This window comes from Mesocricetus auratus, unplaced genomic scaffold (genome assembly GCF_017639785.1).
Source record: "Mesocricetus auratus isolate SY011 unplaced genomic scaffold, BCM_Maur_2.0 Super-Scaffold_100008, whole genome shotgun sequence".
Taxonomy (NCBI): Eukaryota; Metazoa; Chordata; class Mammalia; order Rodentia; family Cricetidae; genus Mesocricetus; species Mesocricetus auratus.
Genome location: NW_024429192.1, coordinates 43,763,063 through 43,783,102, shown reverse-complemented (window position 1 = coordinate 43,783,102; position 20,040 = coordinate 43,763,063). Strand labels below are relative to the sequence as shown.

Genomic DNA, 20,040 nt, shown 5'->3' with positions numbered 1-20,040 from the left:
TAATGAAAGGGAGCAGGCTTCACTTCCTGTTCACAATAGATAACCAAATTACTGTACTGTCACCAGTGAAGTGAGAGTCACACACATGCAAGGTGTGATGTCATGGGACTAATGTTTTCCTGTGTAGCTCATTAACTTGTTGCCAAACATACTGGTAATTATTATAATCCTCTAGTTCTAGAATTTTCTTGAGGTGAGAATTCTGCCATTCGGAACATCAACTAGATGCTATTGATATATGGAGTGGGGTTAAAGGCTGCTTTCAAGAAAACAGGGACTTAGGCTTTCTGCACTCACCTCAGCTTCCCTGAGGCATCTGGGTTGTTTTGCTGATTCCATGTCCTGCACTCTTTGCAGCCCTTTGAATTAAAGGCAAGGGAGACAACAGAGTTTTCTTCTGACGTCACTCCAGTGTGCATGTCCAGCTCTGCCGGGCTACTTAGAAGCCTTCCACAGCTCTGTTGCTTTGAATGTGGCTTTGAAATGTCTCCGTGACACAAACTGCCTTTACAGTGCTCTTCCTTTTAGCCTCTGCTTCATCCCCCAGGGGTTCTAAATGACTTAAAATTTAGACATCCTTCCCTCGGTGTCCACACAAACTTCCTGTAATTGGATACTTGTATGCCCTCTGCCCAGTCTGAGTACCATCCGCCCTGCCCTCCCAGTATAGCTGGGTCTTAGATCAATGTTCTCCTCCTTGGGGCCTCCCTGGCTCTCCTAGGCAGATGTGGGTATCCACAGCCCCTGCTGCAATGACCAGGTGATATGACAGTCCCTTCAGCGTCCAAGGTTCGTTGCTAAACACTTTACCATTTCTCATCCAGCTTGTTTCTTCTCTTTTCCATATAAATAAACCCAACTCCATAAAAATAAAGTCTGCCTTTTTATCCCTGTGTCTCCAGTAGCCAGGAAGATGCCTATCTGTAGTGGGCACTCTGTTTATTTGAATAAATGATACAGTTTTCCACTAGTGCTGTTTCCAGGCCTTTTCATGGATGACTTTAATACAGAATTGTTAAAATGTGAGTTAAAACTTAAGATAGTCTCAGATACTAGTATGTACATAGGTGTGTGTGTGTGTGTGTGTGTGTGTGTGTGTAGTGTGTATCTGTATGACTTAGTTCTTGAAGCTCATTAATACTGTTGACCCAGGCTGGGTGGTTAACAACCAGGGATACACAGAGAAACCTTATCTCAAAACAGAAAAAAAAACCCACCAACCAGACTAAAAAACACTGTTGACTTAGTATAAAATGAATGTTAAAACTATAATCCAACTAAAACAACCTTAACAGAAAAAGTTGCTCAAATCTAGTACTGGTAATACTGATGATAAAGATGATCACAATAACAATAATTATTAGGTACTGTTTGCTTATCACTTAATACTCAGTGTTGAACTAAACTAGTTATACATTTCATTAAATCCTCAGTATACTAATGTGAGATAGACCCAGTTATTAGTTGTTTTCCATAGTGCTTATAAATGCTAGGTGGGTGCTGTACCACTGAGCAATGTCTCCAGTACTGTAACAGTTGACAGAAGAAATACTCTCCTGGACCCTGGCCTAAATTTTTCCCCCTGAGATAGGGTTTCTCTGTGCAGCTTTGGCTGTCCTGGAACTCACTCTGTAGGCTAGGCTGGTCTCGAACTCACAGAGATCAGTCTCCTGAGTGCTGGGATTAAAAGCGTATGCCACCACTGCCTGGCTGGCCTAAAATATTTTACCCTCACTCCTGATACCAGAGAGAATATCCAGTGATTTTAAAATGCTTTTTAAAAAATCCTTAACAAAATTTCCATATAAGGGAGGCTATAATTAATGAGCATTCAGGCATTGTGTACATATTGTTTAACAGATGATTAAGTATTCGTTTATATAATGTCTTCATCTTAAAATGGTCAGCTGAAGTAATGCCAAAGAACAGCTGACGGTAGAGGCACATTCCTTATTATATAAACTATTACCCGGTTTTTACAGACCTTCCCAATGTAATCACATAAAACTCTCCAAAGCTGAGGTTTGAATTTAAACATTGTTGTGAAGGGATTAAGATATGTTTCTTGCTACTTGAAAATAAAACTGTCTCATCTGCCCTTTGTGCCCATCTCATGTCCGTCCATCTTCACCTCCTCATTCTACCACCTGTGGTGTCATGTACTGTTAGGTTCCAGCCACACCCAAAGCTTTGGTCTTCTGTAATACTGCACTCTTTATGTGTGCCCACACTGACTGATAGATACACCAGGGTCATTACTCTTCCCCTAGAACATTCTTCCCCCAGATCTTCACTAGGTATTTTTCTCACCACCTATGACCCTTACCCTTCTAAGTTTTGTTGGTATGTATCTTTGTAAGTGTAAACTAGAACTTTATATCTCTTCCTGCAGAAAAGAGTTGAGTGGTATATGTCTTCAAGAATAAACTATTACTGACCAAGGTGATATTGGTGTGGTAGTATTTACCTATAATCCCAAGTACTTGGGAAGTGGCAAGAAGATAAGAGTTCAAGGCGATCTCAGCTACATCATGAGTTCAAGGCAGACCTGGGCTACATAAGACACTGCCTCAAAACTGTCCTAAATAATTAATGAACTATCACCAATTTTGTTAATTGATGCTATCTTAAAACCTTGAAGCAATGAATGAAAATAAATGATTATCACTATAAGACTTTTATGTAATTACACACGTGAAAACCTGAGTGTGACACGGATGCCTGTGCTATTGTTTGTTGTGTATTGACATTTCGTGTGCTGCATACGACTGTTTCTGAAATGGGTGTGATCTAATGCGGTTATTCTTTACCTTGTAAACACCAGCTTGCCCAGGATGCAAATGGAAGATTTCAGTCCACACTCTGGACACAAAGTCAGCTCCGAGAATGGTGATCATCAGTTGTCTTCTTCTCCGATGCCTTCTCAAAGTACACCTGCCAAGGAAACAGCCAGAAAACTAATGTCTAATTTAAAGTAAGAGTAATTGCTAGTTTTTCCACATACTTTGTTGGATGTTTGAAGTAAGCAGTGACCAATGCTGTTGTGCTTTATTTTGATTTTCTATCAATTGGAGATTTTTTTAAAAAATACATTCAGTGGAATAATTTTATGATCTTTCCCGCTATTTTCAATTAGATATACCACAGGTTAATAGTCCCTTGAAAGATGCTTGTGGTCACTAACTGCCTATTTGTATGTGGCGCAGCAGTATGATGGCTGTACATTTGTATGGTATTCTTCCTTTGAATGTAATAAAGAAGTTTTACTGAATTTCATAATTTCTTTTCTACTCACAAAGACAAGCGTGGCATTCTCATGGCCTTTAAAAGTCTATTTTTATGTGTTTTTTTTTTGATAAGGAACTTGAAGAAAACTGGTTCACTTTTTGGTCAGTTGAATGTTAACATTTGTAGATATGGTCACTTGAGGAATGTAGGTGTCTTAAGCTCAGTTCCTAAGGAGAGAATGGGAAGGATTGGGGATTCTGGGTCTTTCTGAACAGGAACTGATAACAGGAGAGGGCTTTACCATCAATACCATAGAAGACTGTATTCAGATTTGTGCTGTCAGAGAGAGCTGACATAGGGGAGGGGAGGGCAAGGAGGAGGAGACCCACTCACTCAGTGGGCACCATTGATTTTGCTGGATTCAAAGATTTGTTGAGTGAGGTGTGGAGTTTTGAGCCAGGAAAAACTCAAAACCTATTCTTTATGGGGGAATATCCTTCTGTATATATGTTTCTCTTATTAGTTGATGAATAAAACACTGTTTGGCTAATAGAAAATAGAACAGGAAAATAGGTGGGACTAGGAGATGAGGACAATTCTGAGAAAGGTAGGCAGAAGGAGACGCCATGGAGGGACCAGGAGGATAGGCTGCACCAGGTGTTCTCTGGTAAGATAAGGCCGTGTAGAAATACATGGATTAGTAGTTATAGGTTAATAATAAAACAGAGCTAGCCAATAAGAAGCCCTATTCTTTGACCAACAGTTTAATGATTAATATAGCGTCTGTGTGTTTATTTGGGGCTAAAGTGGCAGTGGGACCTGGCAGGGCAAAGAAAAATCTAGCAACATATCCTGCCGGGAGTCATTTGCCCCTTAAGGCTTTAATTTTCTTAGAGACTGAATGAATCCCCTTGAAGAGGAGAGTTTCCAGAGTAGGAAAGGATGAAGGAAAGGAGAAGAAAGAAAAGCTAGCCACAGCCCCCATTAAAACCCAGGTGCTGTCCTGTGTGGGAAAGGAGGCAAAAGCCACTATAGACTCAAATATACTGATGTGCAGAGTCCCTGTGGCAGCACTGGGGGGATGAAGGACTTTGTCTTCTTGGATGTGGAAGCTATACAAGCTTTCCTTCAGGAGTCAGGCCTAACATCAGTCCTGCCCCAGAGGATTGAAGGGTACTTGGTTCTGTGTAATGAGACAAGTAGTTGATAGGGCAGTAAAGTCTTAGCACTACCCTCATAGCTCATGCTAAGCACACACTGTGCCTGAGTTGTCATCCAGAAAGGAGACAAATAAGATACACTCAGCTGTGTACATGTAAGATAGAAAAGGCCACTAGTGGAGTGAGTTGGATGGATGGATGGATGGATGTCAGTATCTTACTGTCATGCCTGTCAGCAGAATGTCTGAAAAAATGGGGTTATTCAATAGTTCTTCATTCTTTCCAGAGAATTATTTCTTTTTTGTTCTTAGCCTTATGAATAGATGGCCATAGATTTAGCCTGGTTTGTTTATGGATATTAAGATTCGGGAGTATCCACTGGCTACTTGGACTTTTGTAGTATGCAATCAATTACACTTATATATATTGATATATATGTGTATACTTGTATATATCTGAATAAATATATGAAGATGATTTTAAGTTTGTGGGTAGGAGCACATAATTAGTGATAGGGCCATTGCTGAAAGTGAATCAGACTTTCTTGATAGTAATAATTATCACCTTTGTGCCTCTATAATATTTGAGATATCCACCCAAGAATTATTATGAATTAAGACCATGGGTAGGTGGACATCTTTATCGGCATACTACACTGTAACTCAGTGTGTTGTACCAGAGTTTGGATGTATTGTCATTTAATTTTCTTTTTAAACATTCTTTATAAATTCATCATCTTTCTTATTTTTCCCTTGGCTAGTCTTTTTTTCTTCGTGGAAGTGTAACACTGACTGGTACTGTTGATTTTAATGAGTTACATGTGATCAAAGGGGACATTTTGATTGAGTGCACCAAAACTTTAAAGCGCATCCCCTTCTGCTGTTAAGCAACAATGGAATACTAAGCATTCCCAGAAACCATCTGCCTAGAGAACAAAGTCATCTTAATGAGCACTGATCCCTAGGGTGTTTCCAGCCCTGCCTCCTTTAGAGGTGGCTGGTTGTGTACGCAGTAAAGAAAACCTGAAATTGGAGAGGCTAAGCGAGGCTAAAAGTGATAGACCTTGGAACAAAAGTTGTCCCTAAAGAGTATGTAGGAGAAAGGGACCTACGCCAATAACTGCAGGAAGTTGTAGGAACAGTTAAATAGTTATAATCAGACTTACATGTATGAATTCTTGTTATATCCTCTTTTAGTGTTTGACTTTGGGGGTTGAATTAATTTTGCAGAAAAATGAGGTTTAGGTGTACATATTTGGAGACTGAAGATTGCAGCATCATCTGTATTTCTCTTGAGTCAGTTTTAAAGGACAGAATTCCCAACAGAGGAGCTATTTAGCAGCAACTTGCTTTAGAATGGCACACAAGGTTGAACACAGGGAACACATCAGAAAGAAAACCTTTCAGAGGCCGGCAGACATTCTACATTCCATGTTCTCCTAGGAATGAAATTCCTATCATGAGTAGTTAATCCCAGAAAAACCTGATGCATTCCAGGAAAACGAAATACCTTCAGATGAGGGGACCCCACTGTCTGGAAAGACTAGCATCCATTTGTGATTTCTTGTTTGTTGTTCTTGGAGACATGGTTTCATTATGCAGCTCAAGATGCTCTTGAACTCTTTGTCTCCCTGCCTCAGTTTCCCAAGTGTTAGGATTAAAGGCTATGCCACCACATTGGGCCCATCTGTGAATTTTAAGACTAGCCCTGCAGGCTCTAATGAAGGGAATTGCTTTGGGTAGTTAAGCACCTTTATTCTTGGTGGGAGGTCAATAGAGTCAGTAACCCTGTGGTAGTTATTTTCCTCCAGGAGGTTTTCAATGCTGAATTGTCTATAGAAAAGAATATTCACATGGGTGCAGGACTTTTCTGGAATGGTTAGATGCAGATTTCTAGGTACTGTGAATCCTTTTATCTTTTAAAGTATTTCTCCTGTTTCTGTCTCTGTCTCTCAGTTTCTCCTGTCTCCTTCCCCCACCCCCTGTCAGCAGGAATGTATCTGTGGTATGTGTGCTTTTGTATATGTGTTTGCATGTTTATGTAGTGAGCATGTATTTGTGTGGGGGAGGTGTGTGTGTGTGTGTGTGTGTGTACACATGGGTATATGATGCTTCTGGAACATTGGAATTAAGGTGGGCCACCTTGTCCACCTGGCAGTTATGTGGGTGCAGGGGGTCAAAACACCAGTTCCCATAATTCTCTTTTACCCACTAAAGCCTCTACCCAGCCCCTTCTTTCCTTTTCCCCTTTTTTCTAGTCTTTTCTATTGCTTCACCTCCCTTCCTATTCTCTTTTTTCTCTTTTGGTTTTCCTTTCTCTTTATTCCTTTAATGAACTTTTAATTTTGAAATACACAATAAAATAAAATGTCTGGTTTAAAGAAATAATATGAAAATAAAAGTATGCCCTTTGCTTGATGTATCTTAATGACAATGTCTTTAAAAACTGCAGAACAGAACCACAATCAAGGAGATAGTGTTGACACAGCCAAGACTCAGAGCGTGTCCATCACGGGAAGCTCACTCTCTGCTGTTGCCCTTATAGAACCACACCAGAGTTCCTAACCCAGTCAGTTTTCTGAAGAGCACTTTGATGTCAATGGTGAAAACAAAATATTTGTTAGGAACTAACATCTGTCTTTGCTAAGAGACATACCATGTTCTGATGGGCAGGTGCTACTTCTCTGTGCCGGGTATACTTCTGTTTCTGTTATGATCATCTTCCTAGAGAGATTCTTCTTTATTTCATTCCTGAGTTTCACCTGTCATCCGAATCTGAGTGCACATCTCTGGAAGAACTCATAACAAGTCCTGAGGTAAGCTGCCTATTTTGGAACTGAGTGAATGACAGAATAGCCTGAATTCAGTCTTCAGTGGAGAAAAGCCTAGAGTCTCACACAGAAGAGAACTTAGGGAAGCTTTCAATGGACGGAGGCAGAGGTCCCATACCAGGTATGTGAGAAGTCATTGTGATTACAGGCCAAGTAAGGCAGAGACAATCTTACAGACTGAGACTGGTTTTTTTGGAATAACTTCCCTCTTGCCTTGGTTACCTTTCTATTTCTGTGATAAGACATCATGGGTAGGCAGATCACAGAAGAAAGAGTTCATTTGTGGGTACAGTTCAGAGGATGAGTCTGTGACCATCATGGTGGAGAGCATGGCAGCAGGCAGGTAGGTATGATGTCAGAGAGGTAGCTGACAGCGTCCATTCTGATCCACAAGCACAAGGCAGAGAGATCTAACTGAGTCTGGAGCCCAAGTCCACCAACAAGGATTCACCTCCTAATACTTCCCAAATAGTTCTACCATGGACCAACCATGAACCTAAGGTGGCCATTCTCATTCAAACCAACCCGTCTCTCGCCCACGATAGTTTCTTACCTCATCCCCTTGTACTGAGATTCTGAGTTTAGGATTGCATAGATCAGCCTTGTTAGGTTCTCAGAGTTCCACTCTTTCTAAACACCATGGGGAATGATGAAGACAATGCATTCACCAAAGTTCCCCTTGGTGACAGTGACAGTACCTTGTAAGATGGGAAAGCAAACATGGGACAGCTACTTCAGATACAGAGGGTGAAACTCATGAAGGCCCTGGTCCAAATCCAGTGGAGCTTAGTATCCTACCTGTGAAGGTGATGGTGAGTGAGGAATCCCTGGTCCAGGCTGTAAGAGGAGTCTGAGATGCTCTTCTCTACCACCATGGTTGGTATTGATTGTAGAATTGACATATGCACAAGGGAAGGCTCTCAACAAAAAGAGCACATTACTAATAGGACAGAGGTGTCATGTACCCAGTTGATTCCAAGTGACATCTTTAATGTTCTAATCTGTAATCATTGCTTCTGTTTCTTCCCCTTCTTCTCTCACCTCAGCCTCTCTCATGGACCTCCACTGAATGACTTAATTGAGTTCCTTCCTGTCGAGGTCTCCGGTGGTCTCTGGGTTGACAAATGCAGTAGTTATTTTGTGCCTGACTTCCCAGAGGCCTTCGACCCAGCTTTCTCCTTCCTCCCTGAAGGGTTTCCTTTGTTAGTCTCCATGGCCATACATCTCTTACTTCTTTGCTTTCTTCCCCCACAACCCCATCACTGTTGCAGTAACTATTTTCTGTTTGAATTCTGGATGCTACCATGTTTGAGGGCTTCTTCCTGGTCCCTGTTTCAGTCTCTGCTAAATGCCATTTCCAGGTGACATCATATAATCTCTTGTCATCCTGCCCAATATACCACCAACTCCCAGTCTGTTTCCATCCAAAACATACCTTCTTCACATAGCCTTTGTCCTTTCATTTTTCTTAACCTTGATTTGTTTCATCTGTAGATTGCTAAATAATCCTGTGTTTATTATTTTTGTAGGCTGCCTTAGTTCTTAAAGAAAATGATAAAGTCAGTTAGGTCTAGTTTAGTGACTCAACTTAATTAGTCCAGGCTTAAAACATCCCTAGGACCAGTGTTGGCTGGTTCCAAGCTTGGATGCTTTTCTATACTGGAAACGACAATGTTCTAACCATGTTCCAAACAGATCACTATGTAAAGTTAATGTCCTTTTCCGTTATTGCTTATGAAAACAGTTGGAGCAATGCCCAGAGTCTACAAACAAAAAGCTCAAAACATGTCTCAACAAGGTAAGCTTCTCTTCCATGCAGCCATGTATATCCTGAAATCTAAATGACCCTGTGTTCCAAAGAGGAAATAATACACGTTTTCAAATGTTAGGTTTGGAGAGAAATCAAATTTTCCCGTCCTTATCGAGACTTAGATTAATGTGCAGTATATGAGATGTCACAAAGTGACATCCTTTTGGGTTTGAAAAGGCAAATGTTCCCACAGCTAGAGCTTATGGAGCACCAGAGTAGGACTTCAGTTTGAACAAGAAATAAAATTCTCAGTTTTTAATAAATATATTCTCCGAATCTTTGAAACACTAGATTAAAACAGAAGTTGTCGTGGAATCACAACAAAACAAACAAGCTCCCAGGCAGTTTAAGCTTCTGAGAAAAAAAAGTCTAAGGTTGGTTTACATAACAATTAACAAATCTCTTCAACATGCTACATGAGTACACACATGGCTTCAGCTTGTAAGTATGGAGCATTCTGGGAGACTCCACTTAGCTGAGTTGATGAAAAACACAGGTAATCAGAGGGAACATTACCAACATCAGCGGAGTCACCGTGGTACAGGTGGAGACTTTAATTTACTTGTTGATTAAAGTAGCTTATGGTGTACCAAGTTTCATACGGACGTTTCATACATGTTGATGATTCTCACCGTGTTCTGCCCCACCTCACCTCTCAGTACATATACCCCTTCACCCCAGTATTTTCCATGTCTACTTCACTCCATTGTCTTCTCCATCTCATCCTTTTCTCCACCCCTTTTTTTCTGTTCCCATAGCCCCTTTCCTGTTTGTTCCCACCTGGATATTCATATGAGAAAGAACATGTGTTTGTCTTTCTGAGCCCAAGTCATCTCAGTGTAATGCTCACTAGTTCCCCTCTATTTTCCTGTAAATTTCATTTTTCATTCCAGCTATGTAATATGTTGTATATCAACATATAATTTTATTATCTACTCATCCATTATTGGACACCTAGGCTGATTCCTTTTTCCTGCTATGGCAAAGCATAGAGCTGTTTAATTTAATAGAATCACATACCCTCTCCACTACAACACCCGCCCCAGCTGGTGGCACAGAGATAGTCCTTACAGAAGATAGAATTACTGGATAATTGCACTACCACCTGCTGCCAACTGAAACCTGCTTGAGGGCAAAGTCTGCCTCATACATCTTTGCATCCTAATAATTAAGTTCAATGCCTTGACTTAGGAAGTTACTAGTAAATATTTATCAAGCAGAGCTATGGGCAGGTAAGGTTTTAAACATTTGGTTTTATAGAAGAAAAAGTCATGAGATCAGTGTGACTAGCAGATACATGCTGCAGATGATGTGGGGGAACTCTGCTCACTTTAATCTATGTGAGTGAGAGTGGTGAAGTTTCGGGGTATAGGCCTAGACAGTGAAGGAGACTACCTTATAGTTCCTTGTCGCCTAGCCAGTACTAGAACACAGAAATCTTAAGATAGAAATACCTAAATGTTCATCAAAATGGGTTTTGCCCTGTATCTGTTTTCTCCAAATTTCCCCTGGTCCTCTTGAAATGTTGATACAAGTAGATAATACTATCCTGAAATGGACGAGGGACCTGCAGGAGCAGCATGCCACCTTGGAAAGCAACCCAGACCCTAAATCCTTGAGGGGCTTTGGAGCCCTTCAATACATCAGGATTTTTTTTTCTTTAAGAGCATGAGAGTAGAATTCTTATTCTGCAGCCTCTGTGCTCTGGACACTACAAATGAGTTCAGCACTACATCATCATCAAGACACTCCATGCAACTGGTCATCTATCTGTCAGTGCCTCTGAGGTACCCGTGTCTGAGATGACTTTATACTGAGATGAGAGAACAAGCTCTACCTCTATGGGCTTTCTTCATGATTCCAAAGCCAAGGTCGTTAAACTTACTGTGCTGTGCCTCTTTGCTCTTTCTGTGATAATTATGTCCAAATGCTGTTTCCCCCTCCTACTTGAGAGTTCAAGTATCAGAGTTGATTCTTAGCCAGTGTGTGCAGGGTTGGAATGTGAAATTTCCTTGTGGTATTATGGGAAAATAATAGTGTATTAAAAGTATTCTGAGTGTTCTTTAAAAACATTCTCAGATCCAGACTATCTACATGCCTCAGTATGAGAAAAGACTCAAGAGAAAAATGCAGTCCCTTATCTATGAGACCAACAGGAGAGGACTACTTAATGAAGTTTTTCTGGGACAGTGTGAACTGAAGAGGGAAAAGGCTGAGGAGAGACTCAACGACCTTCGTGCAAAGCTGGTATTGCTGCTGCAGAAGCTTCATCTGGTGAGTGACAGTGTGAGGAGTAGGGATAGCCTTGCCTGTGTCTGGATATCTCTGCTAACAGTGTGCTGTGGGTCAACTGCCTAGCGCAGTCCCTGCTGCTAATTATGGTACCATAATATGGAAGGGCTGAGATCTGGGCTCAAGAGGGATACCGTGACAGATTGTTGGGGACAGACAGACAACAGACAACACAAGAGTAGGGCTCCGGGGAGAGTTCAGACCCTAACACTACTACAGAGCAGTATGGTGAGTTCTCTGAAAAGAGGAGCTAGGCAATGCAACATAGCTGTGTTGGGATCTCATCTATCTCTCTGAACAAGTGGGATGGTAAGTGGTGCTTCAAAGTATAAGTCTTGGGCCAGGCAGGGAAAGAGATGGGGGACAGGATGTGTGGCCATCAATATATGCCCTTTGATAAAAACTCACTTCTCCAGGCATGAAACCTAGGAACCTGGAAATCTGGTATTTGGTTAGTTCCTAATAATAATTTCAGAAGAATACCTGACCTTTTCTGTGAGGGGGTAGGGCTGCTGCTCCACTGAGGTCTGAGCAGCAATCTGGTCTGGCTAACCATGTACATCAGAAGTAAATTAGCTTTCAAGGCACAGATTACAACGTTTGGATTCTTCTGTACTTCTTTCTCCAAATAAACCCCAGAGTCTTTGTCTGTGCTGTTAGTTGCTGGTTGTCTTTCTTTTTTCTTTTGCTGTGATAAAATACTTTGAGGAAATGAACTTGAGAGAGAAGAGTGTACTTTGGTGTACCTTGCCAGGATGTAGTGCTTCATGAAAGTTAAGGAGCTTGAGGCTGATCACGTTGCATCCACAGTCAAGAGCTGAAAGCAGTGACTACACGGTGCTGCTTAGGTTCTGTTATCCACTTACATCCCCAGACTTACAGTGGGAGGGTCTTCCCACCTCACTTAACATAGTCATGCCCAGAGCTCCGTTTCCTAGGTAATCCTCCATTCTGCCAATCAGCTTCTCAATACCATGTGTCCAGTAGTTAAATATTTTCAACTTTTTGAAAGTGAGTGCAGTTTTATCTTCACACATAAATAAAGATTAATTCTCTTAATCCTAGAGGGAGAAGTTAAACAAAACCCAAGAGGGATCATAAATGTGAATAATTATCAGTTTTGTTTGTATGCTTCTATGATGAATTGAAGTAATAAGGATTGGTTCTCTCCTTTTAATTGGCACATATTGATTGTTCATAGTGATTGCTTTCATGAAAACATGGTCTTTCAAGTGTATCATGCCACTTTCCCACATCCCTCCAGGTCTGTAGGTCCAGCTTCTATGTAGCACATAGAAATCTTGGCTATATCAAAAATTTAAATGTAGTGTAGAAAGTTGTGAAGTTTTTCTGTGAGTTCTAGAAATAAATGGGGAATCTGAAATGAGTTTAAGGAGTCTGTGCACTTTGGCTTTAGATATGGGTCATGAGTTAAGTCTCTCTTAACCATGAGAAGGCAGGAACTGAGACTCCATAGAGAACCCAGAGGACTGGGAATTACTTTGTCCTTGAAGGGACTGGGGAAATTCACTGTGCATTACAACAGAGTAGGGTGAACATGGATTTTAATCCAGACTGTGTGGGTCTCTGTTATGAAATTCTGATGTGGGAGTTCTTCTCTGATACCATCATTTTAAGCTTTTATCAGGATTTCCTTCTATACCAAATACAAAATGAGACACAGAAGATACTTCCTTAATTTTTAGCATACTGCCAGGAGAGAAATCCCCCTTAGTTTCAGTGATCTGACAAGCGATTTAAAAAGCTACACCATTAAATAGCAAAAAAGATAATTAATGCTGAATAGTTTCCCATTATAGTAATTGTATTTGTGCTTCTGTCAACACCACTTGAGCCAATTCCTGAAAGAGAAAAATACTAACTTCCTCTGAAGAAGAAAACATTATTCAAATCCTTAACCACTTGTAGGCAAAAAATGAGATTAAATGAGAGAAAACATTTGCAAAGGTTAAGAGCATCAATCAGATGTGATGTAGGGCTGTTGCTACATGAATCACCAGGATGACTGCAGGTGGCTGCCGGGATGACAGGAGTAACAGCTGAGCTTCTCCCCCTGGAGTGACTGTGGTTTCTCTCTTCCAGGGCGGTCCAGCGGGAGACCTCCAGCAGGTTGATGCCTACTTAGAAGCTTTGCTTAAAGAAGATCATCTTCCAGCCACTTTAAATGGAAGGACTCTAGAGTCAGGGCAAGCAAAAGATGCAGAATGGTGAAAGGTTGTCTCAAAAGTCAGAAAAGGAGTTTCTTCTTAAAATTGCTGATAAGAAAATTGGAAAGTCTTTTAGAAAAATGCCTTTCTTATTGCTATTGTAAAATTTAGCCTAACTCTGAAAAGTTTTGTGTGTTTTGAGACAGGGACTGATTTGCCAGTCATGGTTTCCCTCATGTTATTTCCTAACTCTTCTCATGCTATCAGAAGCCATTTCTAGAGTTCTCTTGTTTCCCTCTGAGCTCTAGAGAAAAAGAAATTGTCACTTAAGTTTAAATTTTTGCTTTAGTTGGATTTTGATATGGCATTTATGTTAATTTCATTATCTAAGTAGAATAAAAGGATAACCCTTATAAGTATAATATGTACATGTTATACATGTGTAAGAATTGTATTTTTTACATGTGTATGTATGTACAGAATCGTTTTACATTTTACTGACTGGTTGTTTTGTTTGATTAGAAGTGTCTACAACTTTAAAAAGCACAAGGAAGCATTAAACACTTTTGTGGAATTGTGTTTTAACTTGTATGGTGTACCTGCTACAACGTTTGGAACCTGGGAGGGGGATATAGTGCCTTCATCTGATTTGTGTCTTAAGCTACTTCTTTAGTCTTCCCAGGAGGCATGCTCCTGCCAGTTTTCCTACTAAAATTCTGCATTGGTATGTTTTTATCAATTACTGGTGAGTCTAGTGTCATTCATTGTATAGAAACCATACCAATCATTAAACCTCTTAAAACGTGGGTGTAAGAGTATCCAAAAGATGTTGTGACATTTTCCCACACAAAATATTTTTGTCTTTTTTTTTCTTCATGCCAGACTCACAGTGCCATGGTAAGTCAATTGTTTTAGTTTACATAATTTTTTGTGTATACCTTCCTCCAGTCCTCATTCTAAGGTTTTTGAGTTACCATCCACTCATAAGTTTATTTGTGTTTTCTTGGGTTTGTAGTGATATTGTAGAAAAATATACTGGTTTTGAAATTAAGTTTTTCTAAAGACAAGATCAAGATTGATCTTTCTGTGTATTTTAGCATTAGTATGCTGTAGTGTCATTTAAAAGTTTCCTTTAAGTATTTTGTGCATTTCTACTTATATTTATTGTTGTTAGCTCTATTTTTTAGCTAATTGTAAATGGGAATGCTTTTCCATTCCCTCATGACTGGAAAATGTTTGCAACAGAAAGAGTCCTGGTTTTTAGATTTTGATATTGGATCTGATATAATAATCCTCAGAAAAAAAACAGTTAAATTTGTTCCACATCAGGAAATCATCAACATGCTAATTTTAATCTGCATAATTTATAAATAATAAAATATGCATAATTTATATGAAGAAGCACAATTTTAGTATTTCACATTCTTGTATTTTTTAATCTATCTAAAGCCTACCTCCACATGAAAAGTAATTGCCTGCCTCTGTCATCATCAGTGCACATTTTTCCTTTAATGTTAAAATTGGTAATTAATAAAGTGAAGGGTAATAAGAAGTCAGTCTTCTGAGCCCGCTCCTGGCAAACATTAGGGTCTGAAGAGGGACATCCCCAGGGCACACTTTCTACTGAACTACATCATTGTCAGTACTAAGCACTCAGGACCTCCCCAACCTTTTCACTCAACCTAAGAGATCTCATCTACTCTAATAGTTTCAATAAATCCTCCAAAAGAATGAATTTCATACACTAAGACCCTGTTGTGCATCTGTTATTTGAAATTGAATTATGAAATAGAAATATTTCCATGAAAAGTCTACACTTGGTATAATCGAGGCAAAATAAATGGTAGTTGTTTCAACTACCTTTCTTTCTACTACCACAGTTCTGAAAGTTCCAGTGGATCCAGGTCTTAGAGAACCTTAGATTTTAAATAGGCAATCGGTCAGGACTAATGTAGAGCCCCAGCCATTAACTGAGCCAGTGTAGGACTGGGAAAATGAACAGACTTAGGTTAGTGTCACGTCTGCTGCGCGGCCTGTGTCCGAGAACGTGCGGAGGGTGTCGGGGATTGACAACACAGAGACTCGTTCAATGATATAAAGAAACTTTAAACAGGCTCCAAAAAGGTTCAAGAAAACCTCCTAAGAAAGGCTCCCACCAGAGAAGGTTCTGCTCTCTCCTCTCCCCTGGCTGGTTCTGCTCTGACACCAGAGGTGGATGTGTGTGGGTTTTTGAAGGTGCGGTTAGTCTTTGGACAAGGTCGAGGTCAGGGCGGTTTCTGTGTGACAAAGCACGATGACCAAGGCAACTTACAAAGTTGTTTAATTAGGAGTACAGTTTCAGAGGATTGGAGTCCATACTGGTAGAGCAGGAACAGCTTGAGAGAATACATCATAGTCAGTATGCAGGAGTCAGAGAGAACACACTGGGAATGATGACAGTCTTGAAACCTCAAAGTCTACTTCCAGTATCATGCTTCTCCCTTGAGAGCACACCTCCTAATCCTTCTCAGATAGTTCTAGTAACTTGGTATCACACATTCAAATACGTCAGTCTACAGGGGCTGTTCTTACCCAAGCCACCATAAATTGTTAGCTTCAGTTTGTCGTCAAGAGTGAGGAACTAAATCAAGAGATAATTTATGCAAAGATCAACCTGAGCAAAAGCTGTGTTCTCAGAATCATGTGGGGTGGGGGTCAGCAAATCTGCAGCTGATGATCAGACATCAACTCTTGCAAAGAGACCTGTGAGTGGCCCAGAACATTTAAGATGGAATACTTGCCCAGCCTGTGAACACTGCATGAATTCAAAGCATTTTGGCTCCATAAGGTCTGAAGCAAAGGCCAGTCAACAAGATCAAGTTTATAATGCCTTCACCATGACCCTTTGCTCTTCATTTGGCTTTAATTCTTCATTTTCCCTTGTTTGCTCCTTAGTAATTGACCTCAGGTAAAACACATGCCCTGCTAACCAGATGAGCCTTCACACAACCCACAACTTGCAGGTGAGTCAGTCATTTAAGTATATTTAACATTGGTGACATGAAAATAATTGGGAAATCTCTCCACCACTGGAAATGTTCTGCATGTAGAGAGTTATTTTAAACCAAATTAAATCTTGGCATGGAATTCTAATGCTATCGTTTAAATAAATCTAATAAGTGCAAATTGATTTACAAAGACCGTTGTCAAAGTATGTAATGCATTCGTGACATTTTACCAAAAGGCAAACTGTAGGAATTTGCTTCTAAATTTGAGTATATCTAGATTGGCAGATAAAATCAATACCAATTAGCCAGTGTGCTGTCCAATCTCAAAAAAGCCAGAACACTTTGCATTGCCTTTTTAAAAAAATCTAAACAATTTAGTTTAGCAAAAATAAAACAATTTAGTTTTTAATTGACATACATTTTAGCTTATAAAGATTGCTACTTGGCTAGTGTGAGTTACTCATTCTTGAGAACTGACAAAACTCTTAACTTGGATTTAGTGGGAAAAAAAAGAAGCAAATCTAAGAAGAATAATGACACAAAACAAGAAAAATAAGACCGAAAAAAGTAACAACATGCAGTCTTAGGCTCAAGTTCTACCTATTTTTCCTTGTGTGTTGTCTTACCTACAGAGATGAATATAATTAAAATATACAGTGCCAAATGGAATCAAAGAAAGGCCTGGGGTGGGGGGTATCAGTGAATGAGACAAGCAACTGAATAAAGTTGGAAGCCATAGGCACACACCTCGGATCATTTTCCAAAGCCAAGAATCAGATGACCTAAGTCAAGCTAAGAAAGTCAAGAACTGGCAAAAGTTAAACCCATGTGAAGTCAGCCTCTGTCTCTTGGAGGACATTCCTGTCTTCTGGGTTTCATTATCAAGCATGAGTTAAGTGCTGTCCACACAGCATTGCAAGGTCTTCCTCATCATCTTGACTTCTGGTAGATGCAAGCCTGAGCCAGTGGGAAAGGAGGCATGTTCTGCTTTTATCCTTAACCCCAAAGCACTTTCCAGATACGACCAACCCATTGTCATGTCTCTGTTTCCTCTGTCTAGTTATGGATCTCTCAGTTCTCGGTTCCCCCAGCTGCTACTATTCCACTGTCCCTGCTGTAAGTGACACAATTGCAGTGTGCAAGACTGTTGCTATAGACAACAGCTTCTGGGCTCTTGCAGAGCCCCTGAGATTAGATGATGAGACATCATCAAACTCTATAGCGTTGTCTCAGAGGTGTGGATGTCGCATCCTGTGCCAACAATGTTGTTATCGGCTTAATGAATGTGTAAGTACCATGCATGCCAGCGGCTTCTACCTATGAGCAGGAACAATGTGTGAAGAAGCAGGCTGGGCAGGAGCAAGGATCTGCTGTCAAAATGAAGTCTGTTTTCAAGGAAGCAGGAGTAGATGGTGTCTGGGCATGTGTGCCATTGATGAGAGTACTCGCTCAGTGTCTGTCACAGGAATGGCTAGACTCAGTTCAAGAGGCTTATAAATTTTGTTGCTATTCATGACTTGACCATGGGGATTTTAGGCTTGCTTATGAAAAAGTGCTCCTACACTGTCAGGACATGTCATGAACCACCATGGGGTATGTCAGTGTGAAGAGTTGTGAAATGAGAAAGTGTCAGGATTGCCCATTATCAAGTGACACTCACAAATGATTGTGATTTGGCCCAGAGAAATAAAAAGGCTTATCGGTGTGAGATCAGCTGTCCATTATTCTGGGGGACATAGGATGTCTATGGAGCTACTCTGTGGTATTCTCAAGTGTCCTGGAGAGGTAGCATTCGAAATGCATTTCATGAATTCCTACCTCTTCAAAGTGCTGGCAAGACTTATTTTTGGTTTGTCAGAGTCATTAATATTACATTAATGTCAGAGCATTAACTGTTACATTTTATGCTGTATCACAATCTGCACATGTCTTTTTAAGTATCTGGAGCAGGGTTTCTGAGTATAAAAAACCCCTCAAACAAGTACTTTCCATACTCAGTTTGCTTCTGATTGTTTCTATGCCTTCAATTGTCAAACTTTTCATAGCTTTCTGGTTGTTTTAATTTTTTTTTGCTTTTTTAAAATTTCTTTTTAACTTGTTATTCCTAAACTGGCTTTGACTTGTACTCAATCTAGGCAAGTCTACCAGAGGTTTATTTGGTTTTGTTGTTAGTTTATGTGTACATGCATGTATGCATGTGTATGTATGTTTGAGATAAGGTCTCACTGTAGATCCAGGCTGTCCTTGAACTTACACCGTAGCTTGGAATGGCTTTGAACTGATGGAAGTGTTCTGGCTTCAGTTCCTGAATGCTTGAATGACAGGCATATACCACCATGATCAGCTTAACAGTCAGAAATCCTATTGAGATAGATCAGTGGCTGTCCTGAATGTGTGGACCTGAGATTGAAGTGATTGAGATCGAAATGACAAGCACAGCTACAGTTTAAACCATGTTAGTTGCACTAAGGATCATCTCCAGGCTAGAGAAGCAAGCTCCCGGGTTGTTTTACATTAGCAGCCATGGATAAACCCAGTGAATTTGGAGTGAGGTAATGAGCAAACACTCAGAAATGTAGGAGTGTAACTTGACACAGAAAGAAAACATGAAAGTGACGAAGTGGCAATCCATGGGGCTTGGATATGTGGTGTGAAGTCTCTGCAATCCTCCTGCTTTAGTCTCCAGGGACCTGAGATTACTAGCGTGCACCCCATACCTAACTCCTTTCTATTTTAGAATAAATCCAGTGATTAATTTCTTCATAATATGAATCACAGCACAACAAGGGGATGATGAAAGCAAGACCTTGAAAAGAATCAGGATTTCTGGCTCCTGTCCCAGTTCTAACCTTTACTGGTTATGTGTAATCTTGGACAATGCCATTAACTTCTCTGCATCCCAAATTCTTTATTTCCAAAGCTGGGGCAGCATGACCCACACCGACTACATTATCATTGAGCTCATGTGACATCATGTAGGTGAATGATCTTTGAATAAAAAGTGTATACAGCATAGTCAATAAAGGGATGACATGTTTGTCTGCAGAATGCAGATGGCCGACCTCAGCATGTCGGGTCTGACTGAAGTGCTGAGGCGCTTGTCCTGTCAGACATGCATTGTATTGCCCCAGGAAAGGCTGCTTCTCTCTAGGTTCAAGGCTTGCTTTCTTGCTTTTCTAAGCTTTCACCTATCCCCGCGCTCACTCGTGTTATTTTAGATGACATTTTCAGTTTGGGATGGTTGCCAGCCACAGAATGAAACTAATGAAATGTGAATCAGCTTAGAGTTTTGACTGTCACCTTAGTCTAAGCCCAGCCGCATGCATGGGAGTCTCAGCTGTACTTGAAATTCAGAAGTGGCCTTTGATTATCTGCTTCCTTAGTGTCCAATGTATAGGAGCCCTGAAAAGATGAGGGCAGGTAACTTGCTCTCATCCTGTGTCACAGTTGCTATTATTCATCAACCCCTGCCACCTACAGCACTCTTTGGGGTTGTTTGGTCTATATAGTGGCTACAATCACTGTTACTATTCTTAAGGTGCAATCCCTGGAAACTGATACCCAC

General features: G+C 40.4%; 1 protein-coding gene across 1 annotated transcript in view; it reads left to right on the top strand.

Moving 5' to 3' along the window:
* Positions 1–13,892, top strand: part of Morc1 (MORC family CW-type zinc finger 1) — a 167,369-nt gene extending 153,477 nt beyond the window's left edge. Inside the window, exons 23-27 of the mRNA XM_040750317.1 lie at positions 2,825–2,974; positions 7,116–7,203; positions 8,963–9,016; positions 11,108–11,302; positions 13,424–13,892. Of these exons, the coding sequence (XP_040606251.1) occupies positions 2,825–2,974; positions 7,116–7,203; positions 8,963–9,016; positions 11,108–11,302; positions 13,424–13,552 (616 nt within the window). The 3' untranslated portion in view covers positions 13,553–13,892. The remainder of the gene's footprint in view (positions 1–2,824; positions 2,975–7,115; positions 7,204–8,962; positions 9,017–11,107; positions 11,303–13,423) is intronic.
* Positions 13,893–20,040: the final 6,148 nt, after the last annotated feature.